This window comes from Squalius cephalus (assembly GCF_949319135.1).
Source record: "Squalius cephalus genome assembly, chromosome: 4".
Lineage (NCBI taxonomy): Eukaryota > Metazoa > Chordata > Actinopteri > Cypriniformes > Leuciscidae > Squalius > Squalius cephalus.
Window position 1 is genome coordinate 6,596,115 of NC_137125.1, and position 19,028 is coordinate 6,615,142.

Sequence of the window (19,028 nt, forward strand, 5' to 3'; positions counted from 1 at the left end):
AACTGCACAAATGTTGAGTAAAAACATTAACAAACAGATTAAAATTACATTTGTAAAAAAAAACAACTATTATCTTGTTACAAAATTAAATGTTATTTTAAATGTTTATATTCTCTCTAGAGACCCCAAAACCCAGAGTGTAGACATAAATAAAGACCATCAGAGGGTTAACTGTGTGAGAATAATAAGCAACGTCCGATTGCCATACCTGAAATATTTTAGAAATCTTTTCCACCGTCATGTCCTCCTCTCTCAGCGTCACTCTTTTGGCGGCGCTGAAAAGCACAAACGATGGATCCATAATGTAGCACCACTGAGTGACACTGCTTCGTAGGCTTGTTACCTGTTCCACACAGCTGAAAGCAATGAAACAAACGTCAGTTTTCATATTTGGTTCATACAGAAAAACAGAATACTGATTGTTAATGCATTTTTGGTTTGCCAGATTAAATGGAATAATTGAATGATCGGATGATACACGGACCTTCTGATTTGCTCAGTGTATGTTTTGAAAATGCTCTTTCGTTGCTATTGCCGGGTATCACTGTCAGTAATCTCAATTTCGTGAATGATTCACAAAACAATAATTTAGCAGATTAAAGACGAGCTTCATCTTCATTTTCTTGTGTGATTGGATGATAATCTGCCTTCATCAGCACCTTCGGGGTTTGTCGTCTGTGCAGCGCAACAGAGGCTCTACTGGAATGTAGCAAATTTAAGTTGTAATGTCCATTAATAATTAAACAAAATGCTTAATAAACTGTTACCTATTTAAGCATCAAGAACGGTAAAACATAAACGCTGTCGGCCAACATCGGTTAACAGCATGTATAGCTATAGGGTCTACAATGTTATAGTCTAAACGCGCATTAATACAAATTACAGACAATGAATAACAAAGCTCTAAAAAGTGTTTCGAATTAAAAAATGCACATTTCAAAAGTTGGATTTTTTATTTTCGAGAGATATTAAACTTAAAACAAAATTATGAAATTAGTTTATAGAGCTGAGATTCCCACTCAGAACGCTTGAAGCGTTGACCACAGAACTATCGTCTTAACGCTCGCATAAGCATGAGCTTAAAGGCTCATGCAAAGCTAAAACACAAATGCTTCCGACTAACATCGGTTAGCAAGTCCTGATAACGATCATTTAGTTTTATTTATTTTTACTTATGTTTCAGTTAATAAATCTACTGACAAATTAAAATAACACAAAGCAAACTATAATGCCTATTATATAGACGCAAAACCTATTGAGATGTATAGCCTTTATAGAAGAACTGGGCACACAATGTTACACACAACAACGTTTAGCCTACTTTGCTTAAATTTGATGCAATAATAGAAGCCTACATTTGTTTCAGTTCTAAATGTGTACTGTAATTTTAGTTTTGTGATTATGAATTCGTTTAACTACAATGTTTTCACTTGAATTTATCTGGTATCACAGCTCTCAATGCGCCGCGTCAGATCACACAATAGAGAGAATAAACTGACACTTTTCAAAGTCTGTGATTGTATTTGCCCTTATAAACTGAGATGAAATAAGGTGGAAATATACATTAATATACGTTAATCAATTACGGCCAAAAGTACGATTTCTTTCTGATCACAAATGTAATTTTTATATACAAATTTTTAATTAGTTTAAAATGTTTAAGTTTATAAATAATTATATTAAATAATTAAATTAAAATATGAAATTAAAATATTTAAGTATTTAGTTCTTTTCATTCTTTTGTAGTATGATCAAAAATTATTTATTCATAATTATTACTATCACAAATGCTCTGTAATTGGAATAATAATTGCGATCTCTTCACACTTAGAAATAATTATATTTAGATATACGCTATAAGCTTTAAAAAAAAAGCTCAGTAGTATCAATAGCTTTGGAGATCTGTAATCAATCATTTATCTATAATTTTAATGTGTTGACAATGTTTTAATATAATTTCTATTATTTTGAACAGGACTTTTATTTTGGTGTAGGGACATGATGTCATAAGGCTGCGCTGTGATCCTGCTGAAGAAAGGTTTGTGTTTTCATTCATTTAAACTAAGTTAACCCAAAGACCATTTTACAGAGAATTGTGCAACCAGTTAATTATTGATACATTTAACACTATGTTTATAATAAAAGTAATAAACAGTTTGTGTGAGTAAAGCGCATCCACACGTGACTAACAGAAAAGGTGCGTCTCATTTCGCTCCCTATATTGTGAATCAGTTCATCGTAAACACGCTGTTTGTTCTCTGGCAAGTAATGATAGAGAAACTGAGCTTTTCGAAACCGGTTCAGATTCAATTGAATCAAATGATTCAGAGTTTGTAAGCGCTCGAATCACCGAATCCCGCTGACGACTCCTGCAGTTCACCAGTGTAAATGCAACAAGAACAGTAACACACACATGAGGAATAACAACTTCTACAAATCAACTGAAAATGTTTTCATCACAGTCTAATTTATTACATTTAATCTACAAACCATAATCATAAATGCCTAAATATGAATTGTCTGTATAATCTGTATTCCTTTGTTATTAAGTAAGGGATAATGTACATCCAGCCGGTGGTTCACTCAAACTAACCCCTGACAGGATGATGAGGCGGAGTGCATGTACATTATCCCGCTTATTACTACTTGCCACATAAGTAAATAATTAAACACAAAATATTGATCTGTGTTGAAACATCTTATCAGAGCATTTGCAGCCGCAAGTTCAAACTAAACGGACATTTAGCCTAAAAGATTCAGTATAGTCATTCACTTATTACACAGCATTTCACCACATAAATAATTATGGGGATAATATTGATTTCAAAATTAATCTGTTTTAAAATGGTACCTGATTGTATCTCAATGAACAAAACAATAGTCACCAAATGGCAGCAGCTGCGTTTGTATGAAACAAGAGAGATCGAGTCCATGATACTGATGGCATAATTAAATAACTCTACACAAAATATTGATTCGACTGAGTTTTAATAATTTATTAGCTCACCAAACGCAAAACTTCCACGAAGAAAAAACATTCCTAGCAGGGGTATAGCACTGATGACTACAGGTCGACCGATAGTGGACTTTACCGATACCGATATTTAGGTTTGACCGTACGTGCCGATAACCGATTAATCAACCGATATTTTTTCAAATTGACACAGGATTAAAAACAAACACGAAAACTAATATATTAAAATGAGAAGTTCTACAAAACGAACTCTACCGAAATTTATTTAAACATTACAATATTACAGGTCAAATATGTGTTTCTTTAGCTATAACCTAGAAACATACGTAAATTTCATAGGTAACACTTTGCAAGTCCCATTTGTTTGCAAGGATGTTTTAGCTAGCTTTCATTAACTATATGCATTATGCAATATACATTTTTACAGCAGGTATTAATATTTGAGCAATACTACTGTACCCTTAGTTCATAGTACATTACTAAGGTTAACAGATCAAATAAAAATTAAAACTCAATTTAAAATGTATTACTAAATGTTGAAGTTAACTAACTAACAATAATACTTCTACAACATTTATTAACCTTAGTTAATGCTAAAATTGTAATCTTTTTGTAAAGTGTTAGCCTACCATTTCATATAAATCCAAAGAGTCATGCTTAAAGAAGATGGCCATCTGTAAATATCAGCAAAGGCCAGAGCATTAAAATCACATAAATGTATATTACATGTATAGTCTCTCACTTTATTTGCTCCTATTATAGAACACTTGATGATTATCTAATCATAATAATATGTATTGCAGTGATAAGAAAGGACTGAATCGAATGCTCTTCAGATGTGTTCATGTTTCTGTCGGCTGCATGAACATATCAATGTAAACTTTGATATTGAGAAAGCAATCACATCAGTAGCTTGAAATTTGCAACTTTGCCGGCTAATGAATGCATGAAAGTGACCAGCTGGATATGAACTAATGCAAACCGATGGTAACAATTGTGACATTAAACATTTGGGTCAGGTTTGTGCGGTGACCGGGAGGGGACATGAGGTCAATACTGTAACCATATACAGCAGTCGGAGATGGAGATGCCATTTTACTTTGAGTTAGGAATGTCATATAAAGATATAGTGCAGCTTTTGAGGTTGTGGTCAACCTTGAACTGTTAGTACGTTGACAGATTTTGTATATTTCTTTGAATAAATACATATTGATAGGTAATTGATACCTGAATTATAATTATATATTATCTGCATATTTATTACATATTAGCACTCATCTCCATGAAAAGCGTTCTGCACAAGAGAAAAACTTTACAAAATCATTTAGATTGTTGAAATATCTGATACACATCTAATTTACAAGCATTACATCATAAACATCTTAAAGCTAATTCATAAATGTCTGTAATAACAAACAGCAAAGTTCTTAATAGAGACGGATTGTAAATCAGCAAATTCTCAAAAATTCAACAAATTCATGCACTTCATAGATGTCTGTACTGTATGTGTGCTATATTAATCTCCTCAACCTCCACGGTGAGATGAGTGTTGTCCATTATTGTCGTCTTGTGCACTCTGAAGACCACCGCCTGACCAACAACTGTTCTTTTAGTAATATATATTTAATGCGTGCAGTGTGAACCCGGCTTCAGCCTCGACGGCAAACACACTGCTGTTCTTTCTCTGCTAATGCAGCATCTAGTCTTGTATGCTTTATAATGATATGACTTTATAATGATATGGCAATATGTACTTTAGTGTTCTGTATTCATACTGTCAGTGTTTTAAATGGGCATCTGAAGTGTCAGCGCTCTCTGTATAGTGTGTGATCTCCGTGCTGCGCTCAGCCTTACGAGTTAAAGGTGCAGTGTGTGATTTTTAGCGGCATCTAGTGGTGATCTTTGCGAATTGCAAACAGTCATTCACTGACGCCCACTCCCTGTCTTTTCAAACTCGAATGAGAAGCTACGCTGGCCGACTTATGATAAAAAGATGTCGTCTGAGAGAAACAACGGCAGCATCAATAAATGAAATGCTACATGACACAGTCACATACGACTGTAAAACATTACTGTACTGTAATCAACAATGTGTTACATCTTGGTAGGGTTTGCTAATCTGGCCTAATAAACTGAACATCCCAAAAATGATCACATCTAGTGCAAGTAATGTATGATCACCGACAGACAACATGGAAAACGCATTCCAAGAGTGTAATTTTGTCACTGTTTTTGAGTGTAATTTTGTCACTGTTTTTGAATCACAGTCCATTATAAACCACATCGGAGAAATGTGAATGTTTCTCACTAGATCTCTCAGCGATGTTATTACTTCTGTGGCGAATTCAGATGCTTTCTTTACTGGATCTCTTATTAGCGCTGTGTAGTAACAGTGTCGCTTGATCAAGATCGGCTCGCGCTGCTTTGGTCCAAACTGATAAACGGTCCGTCAACCACACAATAACGAGTAGTTTCGTTCTGCTTGCATTACATTTGCCATTTGATGTTGGGCAATGTTGTGGTCACGCTGGCGTCACAGCGCGCTTGCCACGCGCAACCCGCCTACATTTGCAATAACGAAATTTTCTCCCTTATTTTTCTTGCTTCGTCATATTTTCTCTTTTTCGAATCAGATTTACCCTCCTTCGGCTCTTGTCCGATAGAATAACTGTGGTCAGTCACATTCATTTTCACAAAACTCTGCTGCGTCTTTTTCTGCTGTTTGTCAATCGAGTTAGTGACGAAACGCGCTCTGTAGCGCTGTCGGCTACGGTAGAAACATGACGTCACAATATGTCGACCTTAATAGAAAGGAGTGGCCGTTGTTATGTACATATAAATGACTCATTCTAAGTTAATACAAACATAACGGTTCATTAAGTAAGGTCTTTATACACCACTGAAAACATAGTTATGGATCTTATATTGCATGTATCTTCCCTCAACCCAACCTGCTGCCACTTGTGTCTCTGCTGTGTCAATGTCAAATGTTTTTTATTTTATTTTATTTTTTTATTACATAATGTCTGTATTATAGTATATATTTATCAACAGGTGTTGAAGAGTTATATCTGTTTTGCTGCTTTTTATATTGTATTGTTCACTGTAATTTTCTTATTATGTTTTTTTAGGTAGACATTTTTGAGATCTGTCCGGGGACAACGGATGAAAAATAGACTTTTGGCTAATTCTGGTGCATTTACAGTAATGTTAATTAATGTACACTGTCCCTGTCAAATAAATAAATAAATAAATAAATAAATTTCTGCCATTAGACCCTCAGAAAAAACACACATTGTACCTTTAACGTAAACAACTCGGCCAGTGATAGTTATTATTTGTCCTCTAGAGGCCGCTCTCGCTCTGTGTAATGCCAGCGCACTCGTCTCAGCCGCTCCAGCAACGGACGCAACCTGGAAAAACTATTGGTGTGGATTTTACCGATAACGATAGTTCCACCAATCAACTATTAGTACTGATATATTGGCAAAACTGATGAATCGGTCGACCTCTGCTGCTGACTTCAGTGACCCGGATGAGCCTGTGTTATCTGCTTTGAGCAGTTGACCAATCAGAATTAAGTATTCCACAGAGCCGTGTAATAATTATTGATAGTTTAGAGTGTTTTTAGTCTAATCTGATAATTTAAGTCCATTAACTCTCTCTCTCTGACTGACTCTCTTACCAGTGAACTGAACTACTGAACTAGATCTGATTGACACACTCTCAGAGATTTAGTTTAGAGTGTTTTTAGTCTAATCTGATCATTTAAGTCCATTAACTCTCTCTCTCTGACTGACTCTCTTACCAGTGAACTGAACTACTGAACTAGATCTGATTGACACACACTCAGAGATTTAGTTTAGAGTGTTTTTAGTCTAATCAGATCATTTAAGTCCATTAACTCTCTATCTGACTGACTCTCTTACCAGTGAACTGAACTACTGAACTAGATCTGATTGAGACACTCTCAGAGATTTAGTTTAGAGTGTTTTTCTTTGTTAACTATTCTCCTCTTAAACAGGACAGTGTCCAAACACACAGAAAAACTCCTGGTGAAGCGACTGAGATCCACGTGACACACTATTATAAAGATGGCGTTTATTAAAGAGGAGAGTGAAGACGTGAAGATTGGAGAAACATTCAGTGTCAAACATGACGATACTGAGACACAAACAGGTTAGTTTCATTCTCAAAGTCTTTCTTTAGTTATTCTGTGTCATGCATCTCTTTAGTTATATTTATACATGCACACATATGCAGTCACACATTAAACTGTTTTGTGTAACATCAAACCCAATATATACTTCTGAATTAAAAACATTGAAAATCGTTTATTTCTAGCACTTAATTATGCAACAGTATCTAACAAATACATGTATTTTTGCAAACGTGACTGATCAACTTTACATTTGTTGTCTATTTTAGATTTTTTACTTTGTCATCCTCAAAATCACTTTATCAAATCAGGGTTTGTAATCATAGCTTTCTTTACAGGCATACAGATGAAAACACCTTTAACTCCTCAAAATAATAATTGCTGTATTGTAATATGCTGTTTTAAATGTTTGTCGCATTTTCGTGTGATGGAAGCTCATGCAAAATTCTTCATAAAAATGTTCTGCAAGAGTGAACACAGTTGAGAGGACACTATTTGTCTTATATTTTATAGATGAATGGTAGATTTGAGATCTGTCTGTAAATAACCAGTTCTCCTGGGTCAGACTGTGGGTTATAGTCCTATAGGACTGTTTTCTTAATCCCACTTATCAACTGGCCAGAATTTTGAGATCCGAATCCGACTCCAAGTGTTTGACTGAAGTCAAAGGGTCTTAAATAAGAAAAGGATCTTGATATTTTTGGTAGTATCAACTGGCCGGAATTTTGAGATCGCAATAGACGTGAAGGACTATAATGCGTTAAGAGCTCGCTCAAGTACTGCGGAGCTAAACCATGTAGTACTTTGGAAGTAATCAGAAATATTTTAAAATGTATACGATGTTTAATAGGGAGCCAGTGCAGTGTTGACAGAACCGGGCTAATATGGTCATACTTCCTGGTTCTGGTAAGAACTCGAGCTGCTGCGTTTTGGACCAGCTGTAGTTTGTTTATTATGCGAGCAGGGCAACCACCCAGTAGAGCATTACAATAATCTAGCCTTGATGTCATGAAAGCATGAACTAATTGTTCCCTATTTGTCATTGAGAGTGTATGTCATAATTTAGAAATATTTATGTTTTGTCAGGGTGTGAAGAAATATAGAGCTGAGTATCATCAGCATAACAGTGAAAACTAATGCCATGCTTCCTAATGATATCACCCAAGGGCAGCATGTACAGAGTGAATAGCAGCGGTCCTAGTACTGAGCCTTGTGGTACACCATACTGAACTTGTGATCGATGAGACATCTCTTCATTTACTGCTACAAATTGATAACGGTCAGATAAGTATGATTTAAACCATGCTAGTGCAATTCCACTAATGCCAACATAGTTTTCTAGTCTATTTAAAAGAATGTTGTGGTCAATGGTGTCAAACGCAGCACTAAGATCGAGTAACACTAATAGAGAGACACAACCACTATCGGATGATAAGAGCAAATCATTTGTTACTCTAACGAGAGCAGTCTCAGTACTATGGTACGGTCTAAATCCGGACTGAAAATCCTCGCAGATATCATTTCTTTCAAGAAAGGAACACAGTTGTGAAGATACTGCTTTTTCTAATATCTTTGACAGAAAAGGTAGATTCGAGATCTGCCTGTAATTGACTAATTCTGTAGGATCAAGTTGCGTTTTTTTAACAAGCGGTTTAATCATAGCCAGCTTAAAGTTTTTTGGTACGTATCCTAGAGACAAAGACGAATTAATGATATTAAGAAGAGGATCTATGACCTCTGGAAATCTAATACTTGCATTTCTTGACAGATTGTCAACTAACTAACTGTTCCCTATTTGTCATAATTTAGAAATATTTATGTTTTGTCAGGGTGTGAAGAAATGTAGAGCTGAGTATCATCAGCATAACAGTGAAAACTAATGCCATGCTTCCTAATGATATCTCCCAAGGGCAGCATGTGCAGAGTGAACAGCAGCTATCCTAGTGCTGAGCCTTGTGGTACACCAAACTGAACTTGTGATCGATAAGACATCTCTTAATTTACTGCTACAAACTGTTATTGGACAGATAAGTATGTTTTGAACCATGCAAAGGCAATTCCACTAATGCCAATGTAACAGACGTAGGCCAGTGAGAGCTGTACTTGTAAACCTCACTCCCCTAATCTCAAGAGGCGCTCTAGCGACTGATGCTAGAGACTGTGGTGTTTAGCCTCCCATGCGGACGGTCCCGGGTTCGAGTCCTGCTTGGAGCGGGCGGTGCGAACTGGAGGGCTGCACCGACATAATTTTCGAGTCTATTCATAAGAATGTTGTAGTCTACTTTAATGCCATGATGCTTTAAGCTTGCAAAGTAACACACACACATAAAGACAGTAGCTCGGACATTACGTGCAGATCGTATGCACACAGAATCATTCAATAGCACAGAAATGTACACTGTTTTGTGCTTTATCAATAAACTAGCTTAGAAACTGAAATGTTCTAGCATATATTTCTTTGATAACTAAAACTCACTGCTTCACTGTTAGTAGAGAGACGTTTCCAGGTGGAATAAATTCACACGCAATCGCTCTCTCACTAATGCATTTATGTGAATGCAATCTTTACTGTGCTATTTTATCTGTATCTGATTAAGAATGGGCAGAAATCTGTGAGAATTATAGCAACCCAAAGACAATAGAACTGATAAAATAAGCTGTTATGTAGGAGCAATAGCCTTGTGGGCAACACAGTGACATATGCCATAGCTGTACACAAGGAAACCTGCGTTCGAGTCTCAGCTCGGGGTTCAGGATTTTTCGCTCATCACCAATGAACTCAACTTTCATCACATAAATGTCGACTTTAAAAAATCTAGAGCTGAAACAACTAATCAATTTAATCGATTAAAATCGATTATTAAAATAGTTGTCAACTAATTTAGTCATCGATTAGTTGCTAAATAACTTTTATTTGCCATAAGCGGCTCATTTTGTGCATATTTTAAATCTGCGGTGACCAAAGTGTGGCAGTAATGAGCCACCGGAGGTTTTACTCAGCCAGTACAGCAGAAGTAGCGAATAGCCAATAGCTGGCCTCGTTTTATGTCAGGTGCTTCCCGCACAGCCTCTCTCTGCAGCATTCAGCGAGATGGCGAAGGCAGGCGGCAGTGGAGCTCGAGAAAGAAAAAGAAAAAAGCGGAAGATAAACTAATCGAACGAAGTCATCCAAAGTGTGCAAAATCATGGGAGAAGAGAAGTGTCACACCATGAAATGTAAACAGAAAAAACAAGCAATGCATTCGGCAGTTTAGGATATCGCACAAGATTTGTAAACAAAGAAAACATTTCATCACTGGAGAGTTTTTTTTCGAAGGACATCTATTTATTTTTATTTTTTATTATTAGTATTTTTTTTATTAAATGCCAGTCACATACAAATGATAGATTTTGCGAAGCCTGGACATCTATATTGCTGGTGTTTGCCGCTGCACCGCGTCATAGCTCATTGCCATAAAGTTGAGCTACTTTCAACTTTCTGATTGATTTCACAGCATAAGCTATAAAGCTGTTTCCCAGGTATAAGCTGTGTGTTTACAGGAAACAAAATAATAAAATGCAATTTACTGCAACTGTATTCTGTTTTATTCTTATTCTTCGTGAAAATATGTTCTGCAAGATTCCTTAATAAGCTTTGTTCGGGATGTTAAACTACTTTAGGAGCCCTAAGGACTGCCATGGTGAAAACATTATTTGAAATCTACTTGAAATTTGCTAGAGTACGTATGGGTCAGTGTTTTGATTGCAGAAGAGTTTGACAAAGGATTACTAACACATAATAAAACAACTCCAGGTATGTTTTTGATGAGGATATGACAATGCAAAATGGTTAAAATCTCTAAAAAGTCTATGTTGAATGATAAAAACCCTTTGTTAATAATTTACTTGGGGAAAAATGGGCAAAACTAAAATATAAGTACATAAACCGATTAATCGTAAAAATAATCGACCGATTAATCGATTATCAAAATAATCGTTAGTTGCAGCCCTAAAAAAATCTGAAGTCGTTCAAATCCTCGGTCGGTGGTAAAAGGTCGGAAGACCAAAGTTTCATGTGGAGCATTCAGAGATTACTGCTGGGTGTGAATTACTGCTGGGTGTGAATTGTGCTAAATAAGTTGCCTTATCTTCTCTGAAAAGCGTTCCGGACATTCAGCTGACATAAAACAACACTTTAATTAAACGAAAAAAAAAACAATCCAGTGATGAAATGTTTTCTGTGTTGTCAGAAATCTTGGATGTCCATGTCCTAACTGCTGGGATAATCACACAACGTACACGGCACGTTTAATTCGCGACCCAATGACTCCTTTGAACTGATTAATTTTAATGATTGGTTAAAACAAAAGATCTTTCCAACAGTGAACTCAGGAGACGTCTGAATCGGTGTATAACTAATCAGTAACACTTTACAATCAATTCCCATCCCTATGTGAAGACAGTAAAATTATAATCAAACATTAAAGAACATACATGTTTTTTAATTGTTTTTTTGAAAGTTAAAAGATTAAAACATTTTGCTAACATGAGGTCTTGTGTCACTGTCAGTCTTTTTACATCAGTGCAAAACTAGGGTATGCAGATTAAGACCACTATTCATCAGCATGCATTGATTAATCCCATGGCATGTAGCAAAAAAAAAAAAAAAAAAAAAAAAAAACGACCAAATCATATGCTGGTGCGACCAACTGAGAAAGTTGGTAGCACCAGTGCAACCAGTGGAAAAGTTAGTCTGGAGCCCTGGTGAAGGATGTGATATCAGACTAGACAAGGATGATGTTGAGTAGGGTACAGTCCACAGAAATCAAAGAGAATAATAAATCAGTGTCCATATCATTCATAATGCTATCTTTAAACATCGATGGAGGAGATGATACAGGGTGAGCTTGGTTGGGAGTAGATTCCTCCTCACAGCAGCCAGTCCTCTGTTCCCGTTCCCTCAGTCGTTGATGTCGTGGGCTCACACCCCTGGTCAGACTCTTCTGGGGCGATGGTGAGCGCTGTCCTCTTGTCCTCGGGCTCTGGCTCACTCGTCACAGTGGGTGGTCCCACAACATCTGCGGTGGGCTCTCGTGTATTCTCTGTGGTGCAAGAGAAGGAAAAACTTATGTAGTGAACACAAACGAGGATAATTACTTAAACACAGCTGACACATACAAACTAATAATGACGGTAACTATGGAGACAGGCGAGTGGCGGGTGTCAAAACAAGGAAACTCGTGACAAGTGAAAACAACCTGAAAGTCCATTAACAAAACTAAGCAAAATGGTGACAGATTATATGTCCCGATAGTATCTTGTTTAGTATGTGCAAGAAGTGCTTTATCTTTGAAGGAAAGCTTACTTTGACCAAGGAAAACGAATTTACCCAGAGGTTTCAGATTTGTGTCTGTTGTATAACAATTTTTTTTTTTACATTTTTGTTGCAACTTACAAAGTGCAATCCTTTACAGTTTTTTTTTTTTCTGTAAAAACTGGGAAATTTGTCTGAATATCAGACTTGACTTGTTTTGGTTTTGTACAGTAAAAAACCACTTGAATGTTTTCTGAACATTTGATTCTTCTCATTAAACCTCGGGACCTGTGGTATATGTTTGACCTCCCACCTGCAGCAACCCGCTATCTGTGATCCTGCTAGATTTGTGTTAAGGTTATAATCGTTAACGAAAACGAACGAAAAAACGAAAACTAGGTGGGAAAAAACATTGTCGTTAACTGAAATAAAAATTAAAACGAGGCATTAAAAAAAAAACGATAACTAACTAAAACTGTAATGTGTGTTTGGCAAAACTAACTAAAATAAAATAAAATTATAGAGTAAATGTCCTTAGTTTTCGTCTTTGTCAAGGTCTTTCATTTTTTAACGCTATTTAAAACACGCAACGTATTCGTTCAGCTGCATTTCCTTTCCCTGCTCTCCCTCCGTCTATCTGTCACTCATGCGTCTCTCACATGCGCGCACGCACACACACACACACACACACACACACACACAGCCCCTCCCCTCCGTGCACACCGCGTCTCCATGAGAACGAGTGTTCGTTCGACGTTGAAAGCAAGTTCACTAAAGGTTGGTAATGTTATCTCTATCTCGTGAACACCTTTACACAATCACACATTAAAAAGTGGTATAAAAATATTTTAAATTCTGAATATAATTTTGTATTTTTCAGTGTGTTAATGTCGACCCGAGAAGCGATTACGCCTTCTTTAGAAAGTTAACTAGTCGCAAGTTTGAGGTTAAAATGCACTTTTTGGTTGTGATTGTCGATGTCAAATCACTAACGTTATATAAGCTGTGATTCAAATATTAAATAATGTTATGTCATTTTTTTACTTTTACACTTAATGTTTGCTGCTTCAATCCAGGGTAAATTTAGTATAGGGTGTGAAAATTGTACAGCTGTGGTATTTGTATAGGGTGTGAATTCTGTATAGAAGATGTGTAGATTTTTGGTACAGCGTGTGGATTTTGTAAGAGGTAAAGGAATTTCATTGGGATGTGATTTTTTTTCCCTAAAATTGTATGATGTTTTTGCTGAGTTATTATTACACAATACCTTTTCTGACTTTTTTAATCTTGCCCCTGACAAATAACCCAAATTACAAAAAAAGACTAAAACTAACACTAAAACTAATAAAAACTAAACTAAAACTAAGCATTTTCAAAAAATAAACACTAAACTAAACTAGCAAACCCACTTTAAAAACTAATTAAAACTAAACTGAATTTAAAAACAAAAAGTCAAAACGAAATAAAAATAAAAACTAATGAAAAATGCAAAACTATAATAACTCTGGGGACCAGCGGGATCCTTATCCAGTGCTCTACTGTATCCTACTGGATATAGGATCTAGTATACATGATGTTGGATTTGATGTTTTACATGTCTAAATGGTATAACTTCTTTTAAATTTCTTTTCACCTTAGGCCTGATGGAGCTGAAAGAGGAGAGTCAAGAACTGAATGAAATGGAAGAGAAAGATCAGTATGAGAAATCTTTTTCAGTGGAAAAATCTCTTAGTTACTCACAGACACATAAAACAAAAACCAGAAACCTCCAGATGAGAGTTCACACTGGAAAGAAGCCATTCATATGCCCACAGTGTGGGAAGAGCTTCACACAGAGAAAACAACTTAATGCTCACTTGAGAGTTCACACTGGAGAGAAGCCTCACACCTGCCAACATTGTGGGAAGAGTTTCTCACTTAAAGGAAATCTTAAGACTCACATGAGAATTCACACTGGAGAGAAGCCATTCATATGCTCTCAGTGTGAAAAGAGTTTTAAACGGAAAAGAGACCTTAATGCCCACATAAGAAATCACACTGGAGAGAAGCCTTACACCTGCCTACAGTGTGGGAAGAGCTTCACACTACAAGGAAATCTTAAGATTCACATGAGAATTCACACTGGAGAGAAGCCATTCATATGCTATCAGTGTGAAAAGAGTTTTAAACAGAAAAAAGAACTTAATGTCCACATGAGATATCACTCTGGAGAGAAGCCTCACACTTGCAAACTGTGTGGGAAGAGCTTCAGGGATAAAGTATACCTTAATGATCACATGAGAATTCACACTGGAGAGAAGCCTTTTACCTGCCCTCAGTGTGGAAAGAGCTTCAGGACTAAAGGAAGCCTTAAAATTCACATAAGGGTTCACACTGGAGAGAAGCCTTACAAGTGTCTTCAGTGTCAGAAGAGTTTCTCATATCACATAAGCCTGACACGGCATTTGCAAACTCATTCTGGAAAGAAACTGCTGTTTACCTCAGTGTGAAGAGTTTTAGAAAAAGGAGCAATTTCAGCAATCATCTGTGCATTCACTCTGGAGAAAGACAATTCAATTGTTATTAGTGTAATAAAAACATCACTCTTACAAATACATATAAAAAGTCATGTAAATGTAAGACCCTGTTTGTGTTCTTTGTTAAAGAGTCCCTGTTACGACCCTTCACTAGTTTTTAGAGGTCTGGTTAGTAAAAGGGGGAACATTAGGCCACCCTTAAGAAATTAGTACCATTAAATTACTGGGAGAGCGAATAAGACCCATGGGAAACAGCAGAACATGCGAACATCAGTTTATTACTTATGTTCACCTGTTATGAAATAAAGTCTAAGGCCTTCTCAAGCCGTATGTCAAACCCATCTAATCTGCTGCCAGTTACATGTCAAACTAAGATTGCTATGGAGAAGAAAAAAAATACTGTTAAGTTAGCACTTTTACACATCCGTTCACTTAAAAATAAATCACTTCTATTCAACGACTTAACCCCCTGAGGTCGCGCGGAAAACGAACGCGTTTGCGTTTTGCTCGATTTTTTCACATAGCAGCAAAATAAATGTAAAATAATACTCCGTCATTTATGGTCATACAGACTTAAGAAATATGAAAAATTTCCGCCCACGGAGATGCGCGCGCTATTCAAACGCAAATGACTGAGGCAATCCACGCAAACTGTGAATGCCCCCATATCAGCTCGAGAAAACACATCAAGTTTAATCAGATCATTGTACTTGTTTACACCGTCTCGCAGCGCTGAGGAATAATACCATCGTAATAATAATAATAATGGAAAATGTACCTCAGAAGCAGTGGGGATTTCTTTAAGACTGCAAGGGAAGCTCGGCTTCCCCTATAATGTCAAAAAAAATTATGGTCAAATATGTACTATTGTGTTAACATTTTATTGACTAAAAATGCGTTAGAAAACGTTCATCTCAAAGACGAGTTCGTTCAGAATCAGCTACATACAGCAGGTCGGCTGACTCGATCTCCTTCTCATACATTCCCGTAGCGTCACAGACAGCGCATTTCCCTGTTGAAGCCCAGCGTCCATTGACTTCAATGGGGCTGCTCTGAACCGTTTTTTTCAGCGCTTCGAAACTAGACGGTCATTGGATAAATGCTGCGATTATGTCCCGCCCACGGACGCTCAGCGTCTCTGGGGGTGAATGAGGAGTGGGCTGGCCCGGACTCCGGGCTTCCGCGTGATGATTGGAGGGGCTGCATCTCCTTTTGATTGACAGCGATTTCATACAATAAAAAGTCGCTGCCGCTGAAGCTGTTCGAGCTCAGTCCCATCGCGGATGTTTCAAGTGATAGTCAAAAGACAAACTGCTGCTACCTATTTCTTGGTATTTGCTTGTCGAAATTGCTAGCCATTTTTCATAATACATTTCACACAATTATACATTTATACCTTTATTATATTATTACTTATCCTATTATATTTTTTATAATATTATTAGTAATAATTAAAACAATAATTATTAAAATAATTAAAAATAGCCTATATATTATTAGTAGTATTATTATTAATAATATATAGGCTATTTTTAATTATTTTAATAATTATTGTTTTAATTATTACTTATCCTATTATATTTTTTATAATATTATTAGTAATAATTAAAACAATAATTATTAAAATAATTAAAAATAGCCTATATATTATTAGTAGTAGTATTATTATACTTTATTATATTATCATTTATACCTTTATTATATTATTACATTTATACAATTATTCCTAACTCTGCTGGCCATTGAGAGGACACTGGTCAAGTCACTGGAAAAGACGCCTAGTTGGAACGACAGGGTCACAGAGCATTTTCTTGAAAAGGAACATTGGGCAGAATTTACGTATAAATAAATGGACAATTTTTATGATGTAGGCCGAAAATGAGCTTCCCCTCTTTGAAAGACCAGCAGCCGCCACTGCTCAGAAGTGCTGGTATTTCGAGGAGCAACGGATCCTAATGAGCTGAGGAATACTGTAGTACGTTTTTTTCCATTCTCAAGTGAATCGCGTTTCTGTGTGTGAATGAGTGATCCGCTTTTAGCAAACTATATTGCTATACTGAGATGAGTAAAAATCGACTGAAATCTGTTGAAATAAAATGTTATTTGTATAAGCAACGTATTAAACTTCAAATTAACATTTATATCCCTATAATAAAAACGAAAGACCTATGTTACAGACACATGAAAGACAACATTTCGTTGACTAGTTTTGGATGGATAATAAATTTCTACTGTAAAATAGACTGCCACATCAAATAAGCTTTTGTTTGCCAATTTTTGCTCATATGTTAAATATAGTATGTTTTGTCAAAAATGTAATTATAGTGTTTGTTCCAATGTAGGCTACATTCAAAGTAATGAATCCTTAACTTTGAAATATGTATGATAAAATGTATACTTTAGTTTTTGCAAAGAAAGATTATACTTGAATTGTTGTTGTAATTGTAACATTTTTAATAAAAAAAATATTTATAAGGTAGATGTAAACAAACTATGAAAAGGTAAATATAAGCCTTTTCTTTAAATAAGTTTTATTGTTTTATTAGTGACAAATTTGGGGAGAGGATACATATTCCAAAACTGAAAATACAGTATGAGAATTAATGGCACAATTACTAGACATGTTTTCCTTGGATATTATACAATTTGCAAGCACAATTTGTGGAAAAATAAAAAAAATTGCGATGCTTCCAACTGTGAACCAATTTGGTAGAATATATATATATATATATATATATATATATATATAGTCCTTGCATTCTTGCCTGTCGCTCAGTGACTCACCTCAATGAATGGCTCATTAAGTATGCGGGCCCCATTGTCTCCTCAGGTGTGAACCACTCAATATGCATGATGGTGTTGGATCGTTGACGCCCACTCGCATATTGCCTTTAAGCAAAAAGTGTCTTACAAAATTTAAATCAATGTATTGTTTTATGTGAATGATTAGGCAGGATGATTTTCACATCATTTTGAAGAAAAAAGGCGACGACATCCATTAGTCAAAAGTCTTGTGGACACATATTTAGTATGTGTTTTGTGGCCTTATTTCAGAAACTTTAGTTTTTAGTTTATTCAATAACCATGCATAAACATTATTCTCTCAAAAATACAAACATGTACATACATGTTTCTCACATATTATTGTAGCCCTGTTTGTGCTAAATAGAGTGTAATTACACCTTTGCCATTAATATGTTTATAAGCAAATGAAAAAAGCACAAATGTCAGAACATCTCAAGGACCCTAAAAACACCTCAGACCCCTGAGGGTTAATCTGAACTAAAATAAACCTTTTGGTGCGTTCAAGTCATCTCGTATAGATCGTATTTACGAGTTGAACGCACTTGAACGCCACCACAATGTCGTAAATACCAGTGGGGAGCTCGTGATTTTCTCTAAGCTCCGATCTTTACGAGTTGGGGGCGTGTCAGTGATTAACATGGCGGAATACACAATACGTAAAGGTATTTAGCTGTGATATTGTCAGGCTTTTCTATTAACAGCGCAGTTAGCTAATCGCCAACACAGAATATGATAGTATTATAATATAACAATGCAACATGTAATGATGTGTTGGCAGTGGCTTCATAAATTAATTAACATAAAAATACAAAGTACACCTGATGCACATTTCTTTGTTCTTCATTTTCTAGAACAAGAGTTTAAGAACCTTACTGTATTTTTGTGTAATTAATTAAGAGAAAGTACTCCGCCATTTTGCTCCGACGAAAGTGACTTGAACGCACATGCCGTTATAAGCACGACTTCCCACCTCGTAAGTACGAACTTCCCAGGAGGACTTGAACGCACCATTTGTTTATAACTACTACAATATTACATTTCATTTTTTCCAAGGAGCTGTTTTGTTTTATATGCTCCTAAGAAGAGTCAAGTATAGCTCTAGAATTGCTCAAAGTAAAAAAAATCATACTTTATGATGTTAGTTTTAATAAAATAAAAAAAAGAATTAAAAAATTAAATCAAGGAAATTTCTCTGGCATTCCAACAAACATTTTTTCCTTGTGTCTAAGGATATAAATAAATACGAGCTGGTGTGTGAATCATTGTGATATGTGATTGCTT

General features: G+C 35.8%; 1 protein-coding gene across 1 annotated transcript; it reads left to right on the forward strand.

The window, feature by feature from the left end:
* The first annotated feature begins 1,987 nt into the window (after nt 1-1,987).
* On the forward strand, nt 1,988-15,044 carry LOC307157289 (uncharacterized protein). The gene is made up of 3 exons (XM_079869171.1): nt 1,988-2,038; nt 6,999-7,153; nt 14,065-15,044. Exons 2-3 carry the CDS (start codon nt 7,069-7,071, stop codon nt 14,913-14,915), a joined length of 936 nt encoding a protein of 311 aa, XP_079725297.1. The 5' UTR covers nt 1,988-2,038; nt 6,999-7,068; the 3' UTR covers nt 14,916-15,044.
* The last annotated feature ends 3,984 nt before the right edge of the window (nt 15,045-19,028 follow it).

Coding starts and splice junctions, on each gene's coding strand:
- LOC307157289 (XM_079869171.1), top strand. CDS start 7,069: ATGGCGTTTATTAAAGAGGAGAGTGAAGACGTGAAGATTGGAGAAACA. Junction 7,154..14,064: donor CGATACTGAGACACAAACAG/GTTAGTTTCATT, acceptor TTTTCACCTTAG/GCCTGATGGAGCTGAAAGAG.